General features: G+C 46.8%; 2 protein-coding genes across 4 annotated transcripts in view; both read left to right on the forward strand.

The window, feature by feature from the left end:
- Window positions 1-6,363, forward strand: part of fam20ca (FAM20C golgi associated secretory pathway kinase a) — a 39,824-nt gene extending 33,461 nt beyond the window's left edge. Inside the window, exons 4-10 of the mRNA XM_030407368.1 lie at window positions 82-174; window positions 2,724-2,839; window positions 3,561-3,741; window positions 3,835-3,944; window positions 4,021-4,102; window positions 4,225-4,284; window positions 4,594-6,363. Coding sequence (XP_030263228.1) covers window positions 82-174; window positions 2,724-2,839; window positions 3,561-3,741; window positions 3,835-3,944; window positions 4,021-4,102; window positions 4,225-4,284; window positions 4,594-4,852 — 901 coding nt within the window. The 3' untranslated portion in view covers window positions 4,853-6,363. The remainder of the gene's footprint in view (window positions 1-81; window positions 175-2,723; window positions 2,840-3,560; window positions 3,742-3,834; window positions 3,945-4,020; window positions 4,103-4,224; window positions 4,285-4,593) is intronic.
- A 5,718-nt stretch (window positions 6,364-12,081) lies between these two features.
- rai1 (retinoic acid induced 1) overlaps window positions 12,082-22,746 on the forward strand; it is a 60,361-nt gene continuing 49,696 nt past the window's right edge. For all 3 annotated transcript variants that reach the window (XM_030407345.1, XM_030407346.1, XM_030407347.1), the window contains exon 1: window positions 12,082-12,426. The gene's annotated coding sequence lies outside the window, so the exon portion shown is untranslated. The remainder of the gene's footprint in view (window positions 12,427-22,746) is intronic.

Genomic DNA, 22,746 nt, shown 5'->3' on the forward strand with positions numbered 1-22,746 from the left:
GACTATAACAACCATGTTTTCTATAGCTCTGCTGCTGCTGCGGATCCTGTGTGTAATGTTTTCTTCGTCACTATCTTTCAGGCAGACCCGGGAGCAGGAAACCCCTCCAGACTTCTTCTACTTCTCCGACTTTGAGAGGCACAACGCTGAGATCGCAGCTTTCCACTTGGACAGGTGAGTTTTTTTTTTATCATCTCCCCCCGACACCTCCCAAAAAAACTCCTGTTTTGTGTGACTCACCCTGAGTGCTTTTTCAAATCATCCTTCACAGTCTGTTCCGGGGAGAATGGCAGGTCACTCGCGTCCGTTCACTCAGACAGCAGACGCTTTAACCCATTTATAAACCGGAGGTGCGCAATAATGGACTTAAGCTGTGAAAATGTGAATGGGATTTGGTACACGGGGGATTAGATAACACTCGGATCATCTCCTTTACTCGCTCCTGAGTATATTGATTTCCACCTGATCCCTTTATTCTGCAGGCTTCGCCTGACAAGGTAAAAACACAGAGAGTCAAATATGGTAGGAGAGGACGATTAAAGGTGAAGGAAAGTTAATTACTTCACACACTCACACTCACACACACTCTCTCCACATGAGGTCAGTGGCATGTGTTTGTGTGGGCAGGACGGTGGAGCCAAACAGGAAATCGTACCACAGGGACATGGTTTTAGAGCGGGGGGGGGGGGGGGGGGGGGGGGGCTCTGTTAGCCCTAAAGAGCAGTTTGAATTTAGACTGTGTGTCACGCAGGGCTGCCTATGAATTAAAGTCTAGTTGCGCCGACCGCAGCAGCCTCCGGATACCAGCCAGAGCTATTGCTAGGAATGCGGAGTAGGAGGATGTTTTGCCCTGCTGCTAAAACTTTCTTTAATTTGATTTCTAATTCTGGGCAGTTGTGATGAAATGTACTAAAATATCCTGAAGAGGTGCTGCTTTCCAGTAATTACTTCTACATCTCAAGGGCTGCTATGCTCTTTACCGCCGTGCTATACCACCATCTGTCATGAACTCCTTGAGACTCAGGAGTGTGTGAGAGGCGCACTAATAGAAAAACACATGCACACACACACACAGGCGCTCCTTTGTCACCGGGGGCCTGACATGATGGTGCAGTTTGCAGCTCCTTAATGCTGTCCTCTGTGGGATAAAGTTTCGCCAAACCTGTTCCACTCAGCCGGTCTGTCTGTGTATGTGTGTGTGTGTGTGTGTGTGGGTGTGTGGGTGTGTGGGTGTGTGTGTGTCTGCTCCCAGGAGGCTTAGTTTTAGTCTCAGACGGGTCAGGGTCGTTTGGACAGCAAACGTACAGTGAGGCTGAATGGGTATAGTGTTCTGACATGAGAGCAAAAGAAAACAATAAGAGAGATGAGAGACAGGAGGAGAAGAATTAAAAATGGGCCTCTAAAAATAGAGCGTTTGTTAGAACAGGTTGTGATTAAGTAGACGTGGTTCACGGAGGTGCGAATCGTGTTTCCCGTCCTCGTTTTGCTCCGAAGCGGATGTTGGACCTTGTTAAACGCCGCTTTTGTTGCCAAACACAAAAGCAGACGGAGAGCACAGCGATGATGATGAATTATTGAACACCTTGTGTGCTTAAGTGATACAGACCAGCTCTCGTTTCTGACAGTTTTGATTGGAAATCGTTCAACGTTTTTCTTCTGTGGAGGAAAAAGCGTCCTGATGTCCCACTTTTTCTTTGAGCTGTCTCTATTTAGAGAACAATATGACACATGCCGAGCAGAAGTATATCCTGTTGTGTAGCAGGAGCGTTATACCCAAAAAGTAATATCACTATCTATTTATTCACAATTATACTCCACCATCTAAATTGCGATCTTTTTTTCTACGCTTTAAAATGCCCTGTAGACTATAGCCAGAGATTGATTAGCCTCTTAATTTCTCCATTTGCAACGTTAAAACACATATTTGTTTTTCATTCCCCCAGGACGTGAGCTATAGTTATATAGTTGCATACGTATGCATAATGTGCCTCCATCTGATATTTAACATTAAGTACAAATTAGTCACAGTAAATGAATGGTGAAAAAAAGATGAAAACGAGAAACGCACACACAGCCAGACGATTTTGACTGGCCATAAATCACCCCACCCCCTCAGCTTTGGTGGTCACCCCAAGGAATTTCTGGGGGCGCGCCTGGTTTTAACTTAGTTGCATTGTTTTAAATACATCACCCACATACAAGCCATGTGAAGTGCAATCATTTTGGCATTTAGTCTATCAACGACTAAAACCATCAGATCACCAACCCTTACTATGTAGACATGCAGGTAAAGTGTGATGACAGACAGATAAAGCAAGCAAGGTGCAGAACTCGAGCGCTGTGTAAGACAGCTCTCACGGACAGGCCAGGTGCTCAGAGTTCATATTTCTCCTGTTTGGCTGGAAATGCTTTGAAAATCTGTAGTGCCTGGGGCATCATGGGAGTAAAAGCGGGAGACTGATGGTATCTAAAATTTGTCTGAGCAAACTACAATCAAAAACGTTGTGTGATATAGTAAAATGAAAAGGTGACATATATCAACCTTTAAGTTGCTTACTAGTAGAGCTCAGTCAACACTTGATTTTCCCTTATCAAATACTTTATACGCTCATTTATACGTCTCTGAGGAAAGGTACACATGAACAATCTATGAAAAAAGCAACACCAGCCACTCAAGTTTGAGTATTAAACTATGAGATCCGTCTACATTTCTCTTTGTGTAGGATCCTTGACTTCCGGAGAGTGCCCCCGGTGGCAGGCCGACTTGTCAACATGACGAGGGAGATCAGAGACGTGACGCGTGATAAGAAGCTGTGGAGGACCTTCTTCATCTCGCCAGGTAGAGACTCTGCCAGCCACAGCAGCTTGGCACAGCTACATGTCTGCAATCGCACCGACTTTGAGTAAACTGGGTTGTTTGCTTTAGTTGAGTATAGTCAGAGTGTGTATGCCCTGGAATGTGCAACCCCCAATGCCAGAAAAGAAGCTGTGTAAAACATAAATACAAATAATCTTCAAAGGAACTGTATGAGGTGTTCCTGAGCTCATGTAGTTATATTCTTTATACAATCATGTGTTTCACAAAGTGGAGAGTCTCGCCACATCCTTGCTCATGAAAGTCTGAGCCTGTCGAGGATGTCTCTTTCATACCCAAACATGGTGCTGTCACCTGTTACCAATGGGCAGTGTTTACCTGTGGAACGTTCCAAACAGGTGTTTTTGAAGCATTCAGTGAATTCGATGAATTGGAATCAGGGTTGTGCTTTATTATACAAGATGAGAAATAAAGTAATAGCCAAAAGTCACCACAGGGTGGCAGAGTAGGTCAACAAATTCCCCAAATGTTTCCAAAATTGGCATTAGGAGGTCTCTTTTGTAATCGTTCATTTACAATCAAGTGGAACTAAATAAGGCAATTACGTTTCTAACCCTAACTCAACTAAATAAAATGTAAAACAATGTTATGACCCAACCATATAATGTGTTATGGTGGTAACTATGACTAGTTGCCAGGGTGCCATGAAGAAAATCCTCAAAAATGGTTTCTTCTCTCTCCTCAGCCAATAACATCTGCTTCTACGGCGAGTGCTCCTACTACTGCTCCACGGAGCACGCTCTGTGCGGCAAACCGGACCAGATCGAGGGCTCGCTAGCAGCCTTCTTGCCAGACCTCAACTTGGCCAAACGCAAGACCTGGAGGAACCCCTGGAGACGCTCCTACCACAAACGCAAGAAGGCCGAGTAAGGGAAACCACATCAAAACCTCGAAGACAGATTCATGAAACTGTCAGTACACCTAGAAATATTTTTTATGTATTCTTTGTGTGTTCTCAGGTGGGAGGTGGATCCAGATTACTGTGACGAGGTTAAGCAGACTCCTCCGTATGACCGAGGCACCCGACTGCTGGACGTCATGGATATGACCATCTTTGACTTCTTAATGGGTGAGAGTAACAGGACATATGAAGAGTCCTCCCTCTGAGTCACACGTTCTCACTGCTCTGCTCTCTCCTTGTACAGGAAACATGGATCGACACCATTATGAAACATTTGAGAAGTTTGGAAACGACACCTTCATTATTCACCTCGACAACGGAAGAGGGTAAAGACATTCAGCCGCCTCACAAACCACTAAACATTTGATGCCTTGTGATGAAAATCAGTTGCTGAACAGCAGTCCAACATGGTACGTTTGTAATAATTCCTGCTTCATCTCCCTCATAGGTTTGGAAAACACTCCCATGACGAGCTGTCCATCCTGGTGCCTCTCAGCCAGTGCTGCAGGTAAGACTTTTTGGTTGTTTGTGAATTTCAGACAGTCATTTTGAGATGGTCAGTGTATCTTTTCCACTAGGCAACAGGGCCTGAAAGACACTGACCAGTGCTTCAGTGAGTCTAACCATTGTCCATTTTGGACACGTGGTTTCTCATCTTGAGTCATAAAATCCTTAAATAATCTCAATGGGGTTAAAGGATGTAATTGTTTTTGCTGTAAATGACCTCATTGGCAAAGTTTACAACAACAGTAGAAGTCTTGTATTGCCATCACTGTGAGTTTTATTTAAAAAAAATAACCTATTTCCTTGTTTCCAGGCTGAGGAAATCCACATACCTGCGTCTCCAGCTTCTGGCCAAAGAGGACTACCAGCTGAGCGCCCTGATGGAGGAGTCTCTGCTCCGTGACCGGCTTTCCCCCATCCTCATCCAGCCTCACCTCCAGGCCATGGACCGCAGGCTCCGGCTGGTGCTGCAGGTCTTGGTGGGCTGCATAGAGAAAGAAGGCTACATTAACGTGGTGGAGGAGGACCTAGTGCGGGACAGTGCCACCCACAGGAGCCCAGGGCACAGGTAGTGAGGGCGAGACTCGAGGGAGACAGAAACAAACCACAATGGACCACATGTGTGGCTGTTCAACCAATGGGACTGCACCGAAAGTCTCACCTTTCTGATATCAAGCTGAATTCAGTGAATTCCAAGACTTGCCATCATTGCCTCTATGGAACCTGCTTTTACGTGTTTATATAGAAGAAAACTGCCCAGAGACCCCATGAGAGACTGTCCTCACACAGAGAGAGGCTTTGTATTTGTTAGATACAGATGTATTTTATCAAATGTTGTACAAGACACAAGGGAACCACTGCTGTGTTCTGATTCTGTCCTGTTTGTTTTGAAACATGGAGGGTTTGTTTTATGTGATTCATGGTATTAGTACATAACCAAATGAGAAACGTACATCCTGACTGGGCAGCATAAGGTCCGACAATAAGCTTTATCAGTTATTACAATGTACGGGGAAAAGGTTGAGAAAGTGTGTTTCCAAGATATTTGTTTTGCAATCAAACACATCAGCAGAGAAAAATGGAGTCACGACCAGGAGAGTGAGAGTTTCCAAACTGCGTGTTCAATTCATCGGTCTTTATAAGCTTTTTGTCTCGGCACAGACCGTCTGAAAATGTTATCACATCTTTCTGAACAGCTTAGATCTGAGCGCAAGTATATCTGAAGCTGTAGTTCAAATAGTTCCTTCACTTTGCCTTATTCTGATTTCCTTTATTTCTTTTTTTACTTTCTCATGTCCCCTGCAAGTCTAGCTTGCGGCACAACAGCGCAAAACACTAAAATAGTATTTTCCAAAAACAGAAACATTCAAACGTGTTAGTGTTCAGTCAAATGCACTACTAGTCTTACATGCAGACCTGGAACATTTAGAGCTGTTGTCAGTTTATGCAATGCTACATGTTACAGTTTGTATGTTGAGTCATTTTTATGAGATTTCATGTCCGGATGACTATTTATTGGTGCATCACAATGAGATGTGTTTTAATCAATTCTAGGTTTTTGCTTTATATGTTGGGAAATAATTACCTTAGCGTTTGGATACTACTTATTTAAAATTCCTTTGGGGACTTATTTTTATGTTCAGATGACAGAAAAACAACAAAGCTATTAGATTTTCGATGCGGTGCCCTGCATTTCTCCTCCACAGAGTCCTGTGCACTGGCTGACCCGGTACCTGTGCAATGACAGAAATACAGTACTTGAATGTTTTTTGGGTTAGCAGTATGAACAGGATTCACAGAGCTGCAGGCAGTGTACAGCCTGAGAGGCTGGACTCCAGTCTATAGAAGTGCTTCGGGGGGTTGATAAAGTGGTTAAAAATGCCTCATCCCACCGCAGGGATATCCTCGGGCACTGCTCTTTGATTTTCATATTCTCAGTGTAAATACCTATAAATACTTTGAAGACCTAACAAGCTTCACCGCACAGTGATTTGCTTCTGTTTTCTGCTATTGCATTGTTACTGTGAAAGATCTGTTTACTAAATGATTAAAGTGTGCAATAAAAACCAAACGTGGGGATGAATCTGTCATTGTGTAGCTGGCTGTAGACATGTGAGACTTGATTGTGTGAGTTACTTTTTATTGATTTTATTAATGGGTTGAGGTGTCTGTGTCCCTTTTTTTGATGGGTGAAAAGTAGAAAGTGAGAATCAACAAAACCGTTTCACATCTATTAAACCTGTCCAGGCAAGCTGCAGCCTTAAAAAAAATCTGATTAACAAACTCAGCCTTCATCATAAAGGTTATAAAAATCAATCAAACCGTATACTTGAATCAGTTACTTCATTTGTAAATAACCTTTAGCCCTCCTCACTCGTGCTGGTTTTACAGGCCTCTGGGTGAAGATTGTGACAACTTCAAGGTTTCACGTCTCTCATGTTATAATAAAGCTCTAAACTGAAACATTTCTGGTTGATAACCACTGAAGGTGAGTCACAACTGCATTCACTCTTACATAGCACCCCATTAAGATGCAAACAACCCCATAATGTGCTGTTGTTCATCATGCATTATCTCATAAACAAAAGTAAACCAGGATGTAATTAAAAAGCAGGTCAATTTGACAAGCACCCATAAATTACTAATTTGTAGCAATCATGAAAGAATCAATAAATCGGTATTTGCTGTTAGACTAAGTTCTGAAACCGGCCAGACAGACAAAGAGAGACATGGTGCTGTCCGAGGTCCTGAAGGAAGCCGACGATGACTGTGATGGTGCAAAGAACAGCACCACGGACAGCGCCCTGATGTTTGTCTGCGGTTTTTGGGGAGGAAGGCCCCTCTAGCTGGCTGTCTTTAAACCAATCACAATTACAATTTAACCAAGGATGCAGCAATAGTGCCCCTGCAAACTAGTGTTGGGTAAAACTTTAGTTGCATGTAAGGAGGTAAGCGAGAGCATTTTATTATATCTGGACACAGCTTTGGAGGCAGAGCCCTATTCATTCCTATGCAAGCTGCTTGGTGGTGTTCTGAAGCTAAAAAAGCTTGACCTATCACTAATGAAAATACCTGCCATGTGGTGGGGCTCATTGAGCGTGCGCACTAGACACTTCCGCCGACCTAGCTGGCTAACTTCCGGTTTAGCACCCGGCTAACTTGAATGCGGATAAAATAATTTAATCGTGCGGCTCTTCCAGACTTTCAAATTTCAATTTGACTGAATGGCACAAATAATGACAGTCAAGCAACTCATTGTGTTGCGCACATCCAACGTTTTACTCATCCAACGTTTTACAGACCTTTCTTTCACAATGTTAGCTTATTGGGAAAAAGTCTCTTTGGTCACCTGACGATGTAATTACACAGTTCTGCCACTACGACAACTGGCTTCATGGCCTGCCGCTCTTTTTTAGGGCTGAGGGATGAGACGTGCAAGTGAAATTAAACAATTTAGTGAAACCACGAGCGGACAGGTTAGTGTTAGGATAACTAGGCTCGTTGTCGCTGAGCGGCTACCTGATGTCAGCGGCGCAAACACATCGCGTGAGCTATCTTGGAAAGAAAGGTAAGGCAAACAGACGTGGACAAACCACATGCATTACTGCAGTTAAAGCTACCACGGCAGCCGTAGTCACAAAAACAGTGTGAGTATGTGACATTAGAAGCAAGTAAAAACAATTAAAAACAAAATTGTATTAATGCATGTGAGTTAATTTGATAATTTATGGTTTAATAATTAAAATAGCAACTGACCAACACAAGTTATTAAAGTGTTATGTGACTTAAAGCTGTTAAAATAAAGAATAATCGAATGAAATAATAGTTAGGAGCAAATAACAAATACAAATAATAAGACATGTGAGTTGAAAACAAGAAAAAAAAAAAAGATAGACTATGAAGATAAGATAAGAGATAAAAGATAAGAGGTGAATTAAAACAAAAAATTACAGTTACAAGAGAGCATGTTCTCTTAGCAGAAAGTTATCAGGGACAGCTGTTGTCCTGTTTTATTTATTAAAATCAAGGTGTTCCGATTACTCCCCAGGAGAGGGCGCCAGTGCACCGCAGAGCTCAGAAAGAGGAAGCTGTCACTGACATCCAGCAGGTGGCACTGGAGCTCGTAACATCTGGGAGGCTTCATCCTCATCACAGAGATGATGACGCTATTTGTTGCCCTGAATTAAGGTGATCACCTGTGAATTATACTTCCTCCTCAGTGTGATCTCATTTTTTCAGGTAATATCTTGAGTGTTTTGATCATGACTCAGACTGAAGGACATGCAGGCTGCACTCAGTAATCTGTAATGTGATGCCGTGTGATTTCGCAACCTGCCAACACGACGGCGCTCATTAGCTTGCAGAAAACTTAAAGAAAAGCAGACGTGCAGAGAGCAGATGCGCAATCCAGAGGGGGATAAATGGGGCACCATGTTGCTGCACTTCAGAGCTATCACCACTGGGTTGCGCACCAGAACTGTGCAACGCTTAATAGGTGTTATTGATTGTTTTGATAAAAGTGGCCAATTCATTTTGGGTTATATGTCCAAGTATGTCCAAAGTAAGGCAGATGTGGCCGTCTCATTATTTAATTCTCAATATTTCAGACTTCTTAACATTTTCCCAGCTGTCTTTTCTCACCCCAGGGTGAATTATTTAACTCCAGCCTCACCTGAGAAAAATAATCCAAGCAGGAAAATATCATAAACAGTCGTCCTGATCACTTCCCCCACTCAGCCCTGATGTTGATGTCACCCTCCACAGACAGCGGACCACCCGACATCCTCTCACCTCATTCAGACGCAGCCTCTCCTGCCTAGTAACAGTATCCAACACCACTGTCCTCCCGTCTCTATGGCAACAGATGCAACCCCCTTCCTGCCCTGCCTCCCATTGATCCGAGGTGAGTGAGCGCACGCTTGTGTGTGTATGTGTGTGTGTGTGACTGAGTCCTAGATGACCCTGACCCTTACACCCGCCAAACCCCCCTCAACTCCCCCACCAGTGAACTTGATTATGCCTGAATTTACATTTCTTGAAAAAGGAAACAGCTAAAGTTAATCTAGTAATCTTAAAATACTCAATTTTGTTTTGTCCTTTGTTATTGAACGATCAGTCGCAAGGGGCCAGTTTAGTCAAGCGACAATAAAACCACCAAATGGGCCAAAATTTTTGCTAAGAAATGAGCAGCTTAATGTTTATTATTGACTTGAGAAGGGCCCCATACCCACAAAACAGCTCTCCTGCTGATGTATTTGAGTGGAAAAACATTAACAAGCTGCACACACACAAACAGGTCTGTGTGTGTGTGTTTGTGTGTGTGTGTGTGTGTGTGTGTGTGTGTGTGTGTGTGTGTGTGTGCATGCAGTGCATTTGTGTGCGTCACATGGCGGGCCGAGATGAGAGAAGCTTTCAAACAGCGCCTTCAGAGCGGGTCGTTTTTAACCCCTGTCCATTCTGATTGATGTCAGCCCTGTAGGCAAAATCACGCCTCACTCAGATCCGCATTGATCAAAACAAATGCATCCCGGGGAGGATGGCTCACTGAAACGATTCAGGCACACGTTTTTCATGGCTCGGCTCCATGCATCTGGTGGTACTGATATCCAAACTGCCCAACCACTCATCAGCACATCTTTTTTTAAAAGCCGACTGATATGGTTTCCTGCACTCGGGCCGGCTGTTCCGTCCGTTTTTTTCTCTCCCCTTGAAGCTTCAGTTGTGCCTGACGAGAACTTTACAAGCTCTGTCGGAGCCCTGTCCCCTCTCTGAAAAGCCAGCGCACCTTGTTTTTCAATCCGCCCCGGCAATAAGCGTGCCAGTAGGAGCAGGCTCTGTGTCTGAACTCATGAATTATTTAAAAAGGCGACTATTTCGCGGCTGCAGCTAAAATTAGGAATAGCCTTATGTTGGCTATAATTAGAAAGCAGATGGAAAGCGTTCATTTATAATACGTAGACACTTGACGTTTCCAGGTGAAGATGCCATGCGTGTGTGTGTGAGAGTGAGTGTGTGTGAGTGCGTCCCAGAGCGAGCCTGGCGACAGAGACAAAACTCCCCCTGTCTGTTGTCAAGGTCAGACGGAGGCGCATCCTTTTGCGTCCAGAGCACCGGGAGAGAAATTAAACTCCAAATCAATCGCCCTTGAACCACCGCTCGCTCGCGCGTGCGTGCGTGCAGGCGTGCGTGACTGACTGACTGACTGCCAGCCGATGCTTGAATTTGTTGATGAAAGTGAGAAAAAAAGCAGCCGAGGTTGTGTTGTGTGCAGCGTTCTTCAACGCATCTGTCCATCCTGGCGTGTCTGTGTGCTGTGTGTGTGTGTGTGTGCGTGCGTGTGTGTGTGTGTGTGTGTGTGTGTCTGTGTGCCAGGAGCGATCACGGGCCATTGCATATGCGGAGGGGAGGGAGGGACGCTTGTAAAACCCGATGAAATACCCTTGGCTGCACAGGAGGAAATTCAGAATGACCGGGAGAGAGGCTGTGGTCGGGATTGCGACAAGCGCTCTTTTTGCACGACACAGCAGATGAAAGCAAGGAGAGGAGGCGAGGAGAGAAGAGAAGAGGAGAGGAGAGGAGAGGAGAGGAGAGGAGAGGATGCTAATTATTGACGCGCGCCTGAGCGAGCCGCTTGCAGCTTCTCGTCTGTCACTCACGGGAGGAGGAGGAGGAGGAGGAGGAGGAGGAGAGGACGGAGAGGAGGAGACGGCTGAATGGGAGGAGAGTCACAGCCCCCCTCCTCCTCCTCCTCCTCCTCTTCACCCTCCCTTTCTCCTTATTTTCATTCATGGCACAATCAGAGACATACACATATCTCCCCCACGCAGTCGCTGGCTCAGTCCCTCTCCATCAAAAGAGCGCGTTCTCTCTCACACACACACACACACACACACACACACACACACACACACACACATACACACACACACACACACACAGCGTCTCACAGTGACACACACAGACACACACAGACACACACACACACTTCCTGTCGTCCTTTTGTTATCTAATTTTCTCATAAACACAGAGACACACCGCGGACCCCCTCATCTCTTCCTATCGCTGTCTCTCACACTGGGATTTTTTTTTTTTTCGGTCGTCTCTTTTCACACACGGGTAAACGCACACACACACACGCAAACAGCAGCAGCAGCACAGTTGTGTTTCCAGACACACATGCGTCTTCCTCGCCACCCACTCGGAGGAAGAGAGAAAGTGAGGGAGGGAGGGAGGGAGAGCAAACCTGAGACAGAGGAGGGCTTTGAAGCTGCCGCTCGCCCTTTCTCTCTCCCAGTGCATGAGGGTGAGAGAGAGAGGGGGGAGGGGGGGGAGGAGCAGGTGGTCCCACAGCTCAACCACTCCTCTCCTCCCTCCCATCAGTCTCTCTCTCTCTCTCTCTCTCTCTCTCTCTCTCTCTCTCTCTCTCTGTCTCTCTCTCACTCACACACACACACACACACAGTGCAGTCACAGTCACTCCAACCCACCACCCCCCATCTGCTCTCACTCTCCCCTTCCCCACACACACACACATACACACACACTTGTGCGTGGCGGCTGTCGGACAGGCTGCAGGACGAAGCACCCCTCCGACACCACCCTCCTCACCACCACCGCCACCTCCGCCGCTGCCCCCCCCCCCCCCCGAGCTAATTCCATTATACATTCCTGACTGGAAGGAAGAGGGGCTGTCTTCTAATTGCTTTCTTATCCCCCTGAGTCCCCCTCACTCTCTCCTCCTCCTCCTCCTTCTCCTCCTCCTCCTCCTCCTCATCTCTTCTCCATCCACATCTCCCCCCCCCACCTTCTCTGAGCCCACCCCTCGCCCTGCGTGCACTCAACATGGCAGCAGACAAGCAGAGGAGGGAGGTGAGATAGAGAGCAGGAGAGAGAGAGAGAGGGGAGGGAGAGGGAGAGAGTGAGTGAGCGAGAGAGAGAGGCAGGCAGGCAGGCAGGCAGACAGGCAGGCTGCCGCTATCAGGGAATACTGGTGCCATTTTCAGCATCGCAGGGTAAAAGGATTGAGGCTCGCCGCTGCACGCTCAGCTCGGCTCGCCTCGGCTCAGCTCAACGCAGAATAGCCGAACAAGAGGGGGGGACTGGAGGGACGACAGCAGGAGGAGAGAACGGCTGACCCCTAACACAGGTACCACTCTTCTTCTTCTTCTTCTTCCTCTTCTTTTTCTTCTTGTTCTGTAGCAGGATAGGAGACGGACAGTTGTGCAGATGCACAGTGAGAGTGAAGGGGTGAATGGCAGAGGGGGCGTGTGTGTGTGTGTGTGTGTGTGTGTGTGTGTGTGTTTGTAGAGGACAGCATGTTTCCCTCATGGGATCGCATTCTATTTTCACTCGCTGGGTGACGAACACTCGCCTCCCACACACGCACACACGCACACACACACACACACACACAAACACAAACACTCCCAACACTAGACACCTGCCTCAGCCTTGTTTTCCCAACCAGCATCTGTCCAAACATCAGGCGCCGAAACGCAGTATCTGGAAACGAGGAGCCTTTTCAGCCTCTCTGTTTGTCTCCAGCTTGTTTGTTTTTCTTGTGTTTTGTTTTTTTTCTCCCTCTCTCCCTCGCTGCGTCCAGCGTCCCGAGCCTTAGGATGTGTTACGTAGTGCTATAACGGGACGCTATGTCAGAGCGCTGATGTGTCAAAGCACGCTGTTTACTCTGCCTATTGCATAAGGAGGAATCTGAAATACATACGCATCCAGCACTACGGGCTCTGATCTTATGAAACCAGTGACGAAGGCAGATTTTTGCTTCTCCTAATTCGTGTTTACTGTGTTTGTTGTTGAGGAATAAAGACAAGAAAAAAAAAAAAAAAGGTGGCGCACCATCAAATCAAAGCTCATAGGTGCTATTTTTAGTGAAGCCCTGCCTGATATGTGCTGACCACGCTGTATGTTATAGACGCACACTGCTCCTATATGTGTGTGTGTGTGTGTGTGAGAGAGAGAGAGAGAGAGAGAGAGAGAGAGAGAGAGAGAGTGTGTGTGTGTGTTTGTGCGTCACTTCAGAGGCAGCTTTACTACGGAGTGCCATTAAAAGATTGCACTGAGACTGCAGTGTCACTGCTCACTGAAACTGATGCTACCAACAGCCTCGCTCGACCTGAGGGGAGCGAGAGAGAGAGAGAGAGAGAGAGAGAGAGAGTAAAAAATAAAAGCAAAAGGGAGGTGGAGACAGACACGGCAATATGTGTTTGTGTGTGTGTGCGTGGGAGAGAAGAGAGAGAGAGAGAGAGCGTCAGGGAGAAGGGGGTGACGACGGAGATAACGCAGAGAGGGCGTAGAGAGGTGTCAGAGAGAGAAAACAGAGGTGAGATAGGGAGTGCGTGTGTGTGTTTGTGTGTGTGTGTGTGTGTGTGTGTGTGTGTGTGTGTGTGTGTGTGTGCCTGGAAAGAAAAGTGGCAACGCACGCGAAAGGAGTAAGAATGAGAGAATGATGGAGAGGGAGAGGGAGAGCGAGAGCGATAGGCGATGAAGGGGGGAGGAAGAATACATGAATGGAAGATGAGAGGCTGATCCCCCATAGCGATGCAGCGACATGGCCGCCATCAACACGTAAACATCTGCACCGCAAACAGCGTGCGCGTGTGTGTGTGCGCGCGCATGCACAGATAGCCCTGGAGTGTGTCTTTGTTTATAGGTCGTATATGCTGATAATAAATGTTTAGTTTCCAGTCTAATCATATTTAAAAAAAAAAAAAAAAAAAAGTACCTGCGGTTCCCGTGCCAATGTTTTCCCGCAGATGTGATGTTTTACAGCCGACGTCTTTCGGATCCGGCGTGTGCGTGCGCGTTTTGTTTTGTGCGTGTCTCTGCGTGTGTGTAAAAGCAATATCCCTGTAGTCAAAAGAAACAGATAAGACGAGAGCCGGCCCACTGGCTCGGCACAGCGTGGCGCGGCGAGGCAGCGCACCTCGAATACACAATCGCCGCCACGCAGACGAGCACACGCGCACGCCGAAAGTCTCCTTCTCCTCTGACTTTTTTTCTCCTTCACACGCACATACACACACACACACTGTTCCGGCTAACAGTGGGTTTCCTGCATGATGCAACACAATGAAAGGAAGCTGATTATCATGGAGATTGGGCGGCGTGTGGAGGACAGGTTTCAGCCTGTGTGTGTGCGCGCGCGTGTGTGTAGATGTGTGTGATGGTCAGCAAAGGGCATACTGAAATTGGCAACTCATCGCCGTGGTGAAATTAAAGGTGAAAGCTCCCCCCTCTGCGTCTCGTGCTTTTCTCCCCCTCTCTTCCTCCCCCCTCTCCCGCCTCGGACCAAAACAAATATGCGAGGTCAGGGAGTCGAGGAGAAAACAACTGACAGAATGAGAGACTGAGAGCAGAAACTAAAGACAGATAAGGAGGACGAGGATCTTTCTCCTTCTTTTAATCTTCCCATCCCTGCATTGATCCCTCCGATTCCTCATTTACTCCTGGCCCATTTTCATCTAGAACCCTTGTACTTACTGTTTGTGTGTGTTTGTGTATGTGTGTGTGTATGAGTGCCACACTATAAGACCCCCACATGCCCATCTAATTGCCCCAGAGGCTCATGGTTATTTACTGTGTGTGGGGGGGGGATATTAGGCAGACAGAGAGAGAGAGAGAGAGAGAGGATGTTTGTCCCTCATTAAAGAGAAGTGCCACAAACCCCGAGCAGACCTGCATAGAGGGGGCAGCCGGACCACAGCAGCGTCATTAAAAGCACACACACATAAACACAGTGAGCTGCTAATGAATGTGGACACTCCGACTGTGACTCATGGCGCGCCATTATTCACGCTGAATGACAATCCGTGTCAAAAGTGGCGAGCTTTCCCCTGAAGTCACCGATTTCTTTCCTTCTTTGGGGGGGTTTTTTTGCTGAGGTCCAGCAGCTCGCCATGAGCGTAACACATATGCGTGTTGTATCCAGAGCCGGGTGTAACCTGCGAGGGGGCCCGGGGCGAAAATGCAACAGTCACCTTGGGGCCCCTTATTGTTACGCTCTATTGGGGCATTTAAATACAAACTAATAACTTTATTTACAGCACCTTTAAAAACAGGGTTCAAAGTGCTGTACAACTTAGCGAACAAGGAAAGAATCACAAAGGAAAAGCAGTTGTTACAGTGGCTTACGGATATAAACATAAAGATGACGGAAAGGAAGGCAAAAAGAAGTCAAGCTTGAATAAAAGAGAAGAAAAATGGGGGGGAAGGGCAGCTTTATGCAATTGTGTGTTTAGAAGTGATAGAACAATGGGGCATTAATTCAGAACACCTCGCAATTTCTCAAGAAAACTACAGAAACCTGTGGCTTCTGAGGGATCTGGGGCCAGCTGCCCCGTCATTAATCCAGGCCTGCTCATACATTTTACGCTGCGTGGTTGTGCTTTGACATCAAGTTATATTTAACTACAAATGGCCAGAAGGTGTGAACATTTTCAACCCATCCATCCATTTTCTTCTGCTTGTCCGAGGGGTCAGCAGGATAGTCCAGACGCTCCTCTCTTCCAGGAAAACACTCAGCGGCTCCTCCTGGGGGATCTGAGGCTTTCCAAGGTCAAATGAGATGTGCGTTATACACGGGGGGTTGTTTTTTGCCACACACACACACACACACACACGTTGTTCTGGTGCTTATAGCGCGTACTGCATATGCGCTATAAGCACTCCGCTACCAAGTTCCTCTGACAACACCAGATAACTGCTCGGCTTTCATGTAGAGGCCTTATCTCTTGAACTGAAAGTTTAAGGTACTCCATTGAAAGAACATATCGCCCCGGCACATCCCGCTGGAGTCTGAAGGCGTTTACTCGATTTTTTTCATCTCCTCTTAATTCGCCTTTTAGGGGTTCTTGCATTTAACATGATACCCATGTGTTATATATCAGAATTCACTAAACAGTCTCAGCGCTCTGAATAATCTGGACCCGTTCACCCTGCAGCGATGTCTTAAGAAATCATTAGGCTGAGAGCTGAAAATGTGTTGTCCCATTTTCGAAATTCTTTAAAATCTTGTAAAAACATCCCTTTACTTGGCGGGACAAGTTGTTCTGGTGCTTGAAAACCGGATAAGCAAAGTCTGAGGTTCACAACAATAGGAATAAAATAGTAGATAAATGTCTGAAATGACGAGCAATGGCACACACAGAGTAAACACGTGGTCTGCAGCCTGATGTCAGTCCGAACCCCAAAACAAACACACACACTAGTTCATCCGTCTCATCTTCACCAACATCCCTACATCTTCACACACACACACACACACACACACATCCTCACACTCTTAAATGTAAATACTGAGGGCTATGTCTTCGTGTGCATCACACACCCCAGCACACACACAGACCCAGTGTGAGCGGGCGGGTACACGCTGTTCCAGTGAGCCGTATATCACAGCTGCTAACCCAGATCTGATTACACACAGTAGCTCCTCGCATGCACATCCGTGTCTGTGTGTGTCCTTGTGTGTGTGTGTTTGTGTGTTTGTGTGTCTGCACTCGGGCCTAATGCAGTTTGCAGGTAATATGTTTTTATTGGACTATCCAGGACAGTGTCAGTGCAGTGTGTTTGTCTAGCGGCGGCTGATGTATTTCCTTCCGTGAGAGTGAGGAACATCAGAGGGGGGGGTGGGATGTAGGCGATGGGGGGGGGGTGAGGAACAGGGGGATGGTGGAGAGGAAGAGCACGGGGTTACTGCGGGGAAGAGAAGACAGAGGTTGTGATGAGAGAGAGCGAGGGAGAGAGCGAGGAGGGGGTAGAGAGGCTCATCTGTATGCTGGTAACTGTGTGCCGCTTGTTTGATCTGGAGGGAGTACTTAATGCTGGATGGTGGGATGCTGCAGAGTGGGGAAGGCAAAATAAAAAAAATAAAAAAAACAAGGTTCCAGCAAGAGTGTGTGTGAGAGGGAGACAGAGGGGAGAGTGTGTAATTAGGTGCGAGGTGTTGGGTGCAGCACTTTGCTCATTAAAAGGATCTGGCTGCTGTCCAGCCCTGTGCAGTTCATCAACCGTCCTTCATGTCTCTCATCCCCCCTTCCTCCTCTCATCATCTGTCCTCCCCTTTCCTTCCTTCCTTCCTCCCTCACTCATCTCTTCCTCTCCTCTCTGGCGCGCCGCCCTACCGGCCCAGCGCTACCGCAACAAAACGCCGCTTTGCAAACGGTGGTCCTGATAGACGGGAGAAAGGGGAGAACGAAGATGGTGGGTGAAGGAGTGGGGGGGGGGGTGTCTTTTATCACTGATGAGCATTTGATCAAATGCGCCTCATTAGAGCCGAATATATCATGCTTGTAAAAGATCAGTAATGAAATCATTTGCACGTATCCGGGCTAATAGGCGTATGTGCGGGTATGAAGTCTCGCAGACGCTTCATACGTAGCCTTGGTGACACGCTTTTTTTCATGAGATGATGAGCGGGGTGACCAGAATGCACCTGTTGCTAATTAAAAGGAATATAAATAAAAATCACACGTCCCCCCCAGTGAGAAAATAACGTGTGCGATTATGAATGTAAGTAAGCACACAGACTCACAGGGCTGTGTGCATGTGCAGCGGCACAGATTTTGTGAGGAAAAGAAAGTAGCATACTGGCAGTAGCACCTTTTAGACACAAGGCGATTCAAAGTGCTTCACAGTGACATGGAAATGCAGTAAAACGCATTTAAAAGACAATTGAACGTAAGCAAACAAATACACAGTTACAGGTGACTTTTATTTTGGCGAACTGTTTGCTTTAGAGCTTCAGGGCATTGTATTCCGTTATAATTTAAAGCACTATATCACCCAAAAAATGAAAATGCAGTCATTACCTCCTCGCCCCAGTGCCGATGGAAAGGCGAGTGAAGTTTTGTCGTCCACAAAGCATCTTCTAGAGCTTCACAGGAAGAGTAGCGTTCTCCTCAGCAACTGAAGTAGATGGGGTCTTGTTTTAAAAGGTTAAAAAATAAACAACCAAGAAAAACTGAGCTTGTTTGGGGGGGTTGTCTGGGGGGACTTCCCATCAGGGTGAGTTGATAATGACAGAATTGACATTGTTTGCGTAACCTTTTCTTTAAATGGGCGTCTGGTCCCTGATTTCTCTGTTTTCCTTAATATAAATAAAGGACGAATTCCAACAGAATGCAGGAAATGAAGCTGCAAATATTTTCTTAATATCTGTCACCCCAAAACCTACACCCTTGTATATGCTGGAGTGAAGCTGAAGTAAGGCACAATCAAGGCTTTCACTCGGCACCAGCGAGGAAGGGAGTGATCTTTCTCTCGGACAAACTTCCTCTTTTGAAAGCACACGGAGAACGATAGACGCTTATTAGCGTGTATGTTCGGCATGTAAGTATGTTCGGCACTATAACGGCAAAGCCGTAATTTCAGTCAGCGTGCGCTTTAAGAGACCTGGAGTGTGTGTTCGTTTAGGCTGATGTGTGTGCGTGCGTTTAACTAAATGAGCGCCGTGCTAACTAAAGCCTGTCGCGCTGCTGTTTAGCTGTCTGCCAAGCAGAAAGGGAATGAAAGAGAAGAGAGAGAGAGAGAGAAGAAGAAGAAACAAATTAGGCAAAAGGGGAGGGGAGGAGATGAAAACCATGCTGGAAGGAGCGGGGAAGAAGGGCAGAGAGGCAGATGGAGGCGACGAGAAGGAGATGAGGTGAGGAGAACAAATAGAAATTGATGCCAAGGCGGGGATCAGGGAGCCGTGGAAGGGAGAGGGAAAACAGATCGGAGGAGCAGAACAGAAACAAGAGAACAACGCGACGCAATATGGAACATTTGAACAAAATGGAGGAATAGCTTAAAGTCAAAGATGCAGATTGTTTTGTGTATGTCTGTGTCAGAGAGAGAGAGAGAGAGAGAGAGCAGACAAACAGAGAGGTGGAAATAACAGCCATTAGAGCGTGCAGGAAGCGTGTGATGGGACCAGGCAATTGTCAAGAATCGTACTGGAACCAGAAAACTGTCAGCGGCGTCTCTCCTGTGTTCTGATCAGGCAAGCAACAACAGCACTTTGAAAAGTTTTTCTACCCCCCCCCCCCCCCCTTCCTGTGCCTTCAAACAGCTGCTGGAGTTGCATAATCCTGAGAGAACAAAAAAAAAAAAAAAGCGAGATCAGAGACAGAGAGAGACAGATAGAGGAATCGAGAGGGAGAAATGGTACAGAACAAGTCCTCTGCCATGATATAACAGACAAAAACACACACTGTCACACACTTACCTAATCCTAGTCGTAGCCTGAATAAGCATCCACGTGAGGGCAAACATTTTGTTTTGCAGTTTTAGAGTCAGTCTGCCGATGTGATCACATCAGGTTTGTAATGATGAAACGCCACCGAGGCTGCGCTGCATTATAACAGGACAGCGCGGGAGCAGACGGCGTGAACGTATGTCTGTTAAGTGTATTCGTGCACGCATGTGAGCGTGTCTGCGTGGGTCGGCGTGTGGCCCGTCTATGCCGTCTTGTCGGCGGATGTGGGTCAGAATAGTAGAGGGCTCTCTTGGGGAAAGCGGTAAAGGCGTAGCTGACGGGATTTTATCACCGAGCAGCCATGACGGCACGCTCACATGCGTACGCAACACGACCTTCACATTTATCTGCATACGTAAGAAAGGAAGTTGAGGGACAGTCCTGAGGAGACATCCCGGTCACGCTGATGAGACAGAATCAGTCGTACATTCTGTCAAATTAGCGAAAAGCTTAAGATCACATAGTTTTTATAAGATGGTAAATGGTGTAATTAGAAACCACATACTATGATGCCTTATTAGACCTAAAACACATTATCCTGATGCCCTATTACACACATATTTTATAAGATCGTGCCATTAGAAATTAAAAACAATGCCATGTCAGCTCTACAATATATTAATTAGATGCTGTTTTACCCTCACCAACAAAAACTAAACGTAGACACCACACCTGATGCTCCCATCATGGACCTGCAGTGGCTTAATTAGACATCACGGGCTATAATTTGACATATGTAGAGATGTATTAATAATGGTAAGTCAGAGAGCAGAGCTCAGAGGACCACGCATTTGGGCTTAATTTAACATAGTTTTACTTTGTGACAGGGTAATTTGTGGCCAATTAAGGTAAAGCTGTACCGTAAAATAAAGTCAAACAACGTCGTAGACTCTCGTCGATGCTCTCCGGACAACCGTCGAGTTTGTAGGTAGGCTACTAGTATGTCGCCGTGCATCCTTGTTAGCACCTTAATAGACTTCCTTTGGGTTTAATCTGCCCATTAGACCCTTATTAGACATTCTTAGAGGTTAATTGGCAACGCAATACAAGAAAACTTTCGGGACAACATGGACGTCACTACAGGGTACGGTTTATTTGTGCACCCTAAAGCGTAGCTGACATTCCTCCTACACATAGAATCCATAACTTTGACCCGTCATATGCCTAATCTCTGCACAGCATTGACAAATCCGTACTTCCAAATGGGAACGATTTTGCATCCAAGAGGAAGTTCTGCATCCCCTCTCGAGTCCCCACTGTGCGCATTAAACCACGCTCAGCACTCGATGCCGTTGCTAGGTTGCATGTGCGCGTCCGCTCGCGTGTGTGTGTGCGTGCCTGTGTATGTCTTGCTCGACAGCCTCCGTGCCACGGACGCAAAGTGAGTTCTCTGCCTGTGAATTAGCTTCCATAGCAACCAGCGCCACACAGCCAGGCAGGCAGGCAGACAGGCAGACAGGCAGCGAGGTGAATGAACGCCGCTCTGCTCGTGCGATCTCAAAGTGGGCACAGGCCCGGTGCCAAGATCAGGGTACAGTGGGCACGCTGGCATGCCGACGGGCACAGACAATGGGGCGTTGCTGTGGTGATAGGAGTGCTGGTGGCTGGAGGCGGGGGGGGGTTGACAATGTGCGTTGGTATGTGGACGGAAGTCAAAAGCAGCGTTCACTGTGATAATGGAGCTGCTCTGTCTGTCTGACGCTCCTTCAGTTTGTTTTCCTACTGTTCCTCGTCCTCCGTCGCTATTTTGGTTTGCCGCTCAGCATCTCTCCACTCCTCATCCCCTGTTTTCTCTCTCTCTCTCTCTCTCTGTTTGCTTTCCTTCTCTTATCTCTCTCTCTCTCTCTCTCTCTCTCTCTCCGTCTCTCTGTTTGCTTTTCTCCTCTCTTCTCTCTTTCTGTGTCTCTCTGAGAAAGAGGTTGCGGCATTGCAGAGGTGGGTGTAGTGCGGGGGCAGAGGAGATTTTTTTTATTTTCATCAGAGTGTTATTGTCAGAAGCTGGCCCATCACCTTGGATACACACACACACACACACACACACACTCACACTCATGCACCCACGCGCACATATACATACACACATCTCAGACGTCAAACACACGCTAACAGCTAACAGTCAGGGTTTGGCACAGAACTAAAAAAGAAAAAAAAAGCTCTCAGAAAGTGGGCCCGCCGGTGCACAACTCACATGGCGAGCTGCGCTAAATCAGCTGAACTCTTCCGTACAAAGAGCAAAACACCAAGCGAAAAGAATATAAACAATTGCAGCACAGACGTCAGAGTCGGGCTTCATGTTGGCTCGTGATCTAGATGATAGCCACGTCCCAAGGTGCGCCGTTGAGTCACACGAGGAAGGGAACAAGCAGGCGCATAGTCCGGATCTGGCTAATTGCTAATGTTCCCATGCAGAGAAAAACACGAGGGACATGCTAATGACCTCTCACTCTGATATCTATTAACTGACCAAGCCATCGCCATGGTAGCCGGGATGAGAGCACACACACACACACACACGTGCTAACACACAAAACACAAAGTCACCTGGGGCTGCGATGAGGGGGATAAGCCTGAGCCAAAATTTGAAATTAAATTATAATTTGATATCATCAATTATCTCACTTGTTAGGATGTATTTCCGCCACGGTGAGCAAAACATAATGGATGCGGAGAATGATGCTGCCAGGCTATTCTGTGCTTCAATATCGCTTTATTACACCTATCGCATCTTCTGCTGGGATAAAAACCATGTGTGCTGAGGCTTTACACAAAGAAGGGGAGGAAACAGAGGAGGACAGGGGGAAAGAGAGTGAAGGCTGCTGAATAGTAGAAGCACCTGGGAGAGAGTAAGAATAGTAATCAATCACAAACGTTCACGCATATATACACCCTCACAGAAAACACGCACGCGCCCGCTCAAACTTATACAGGAAAATATGCGCAAAGCACAGCTGGGCCATGGAGAAGCCATCTGTAACGCTATAATATGGCAGTGCAAAGTGTGTGTGTGTGTGTGTGTGTGTGTGTGTGTGTGTGTGTGTGCAAGAGTTTGCATGCGCTCTCATGTTTGCGACTGCATGCATGTGCATGCAAGCAAAAAAAGCAAAATCAAGATCAAGTTCCAGTTCATTCAGCCGTGTCTCCTCAGCCTGGATTTACATGCAATCACACTCTTATGCCAACACATGCATGCTCACTAACCCGTGCCGACAAACACAC

Source organism: Sparus aurata, chromosome 23 (genome assembly GCF_900880675.1).
Source record: "Sparus aurata chromosome 23, fSpaAur1.1, whole genome shotgun sequence".
Lineage (NCBI taxonomy): Eukaryota > Metazoa > Chordata > Actinopteri > Spariformes > Sparidae > Sparus > Sparus aurata.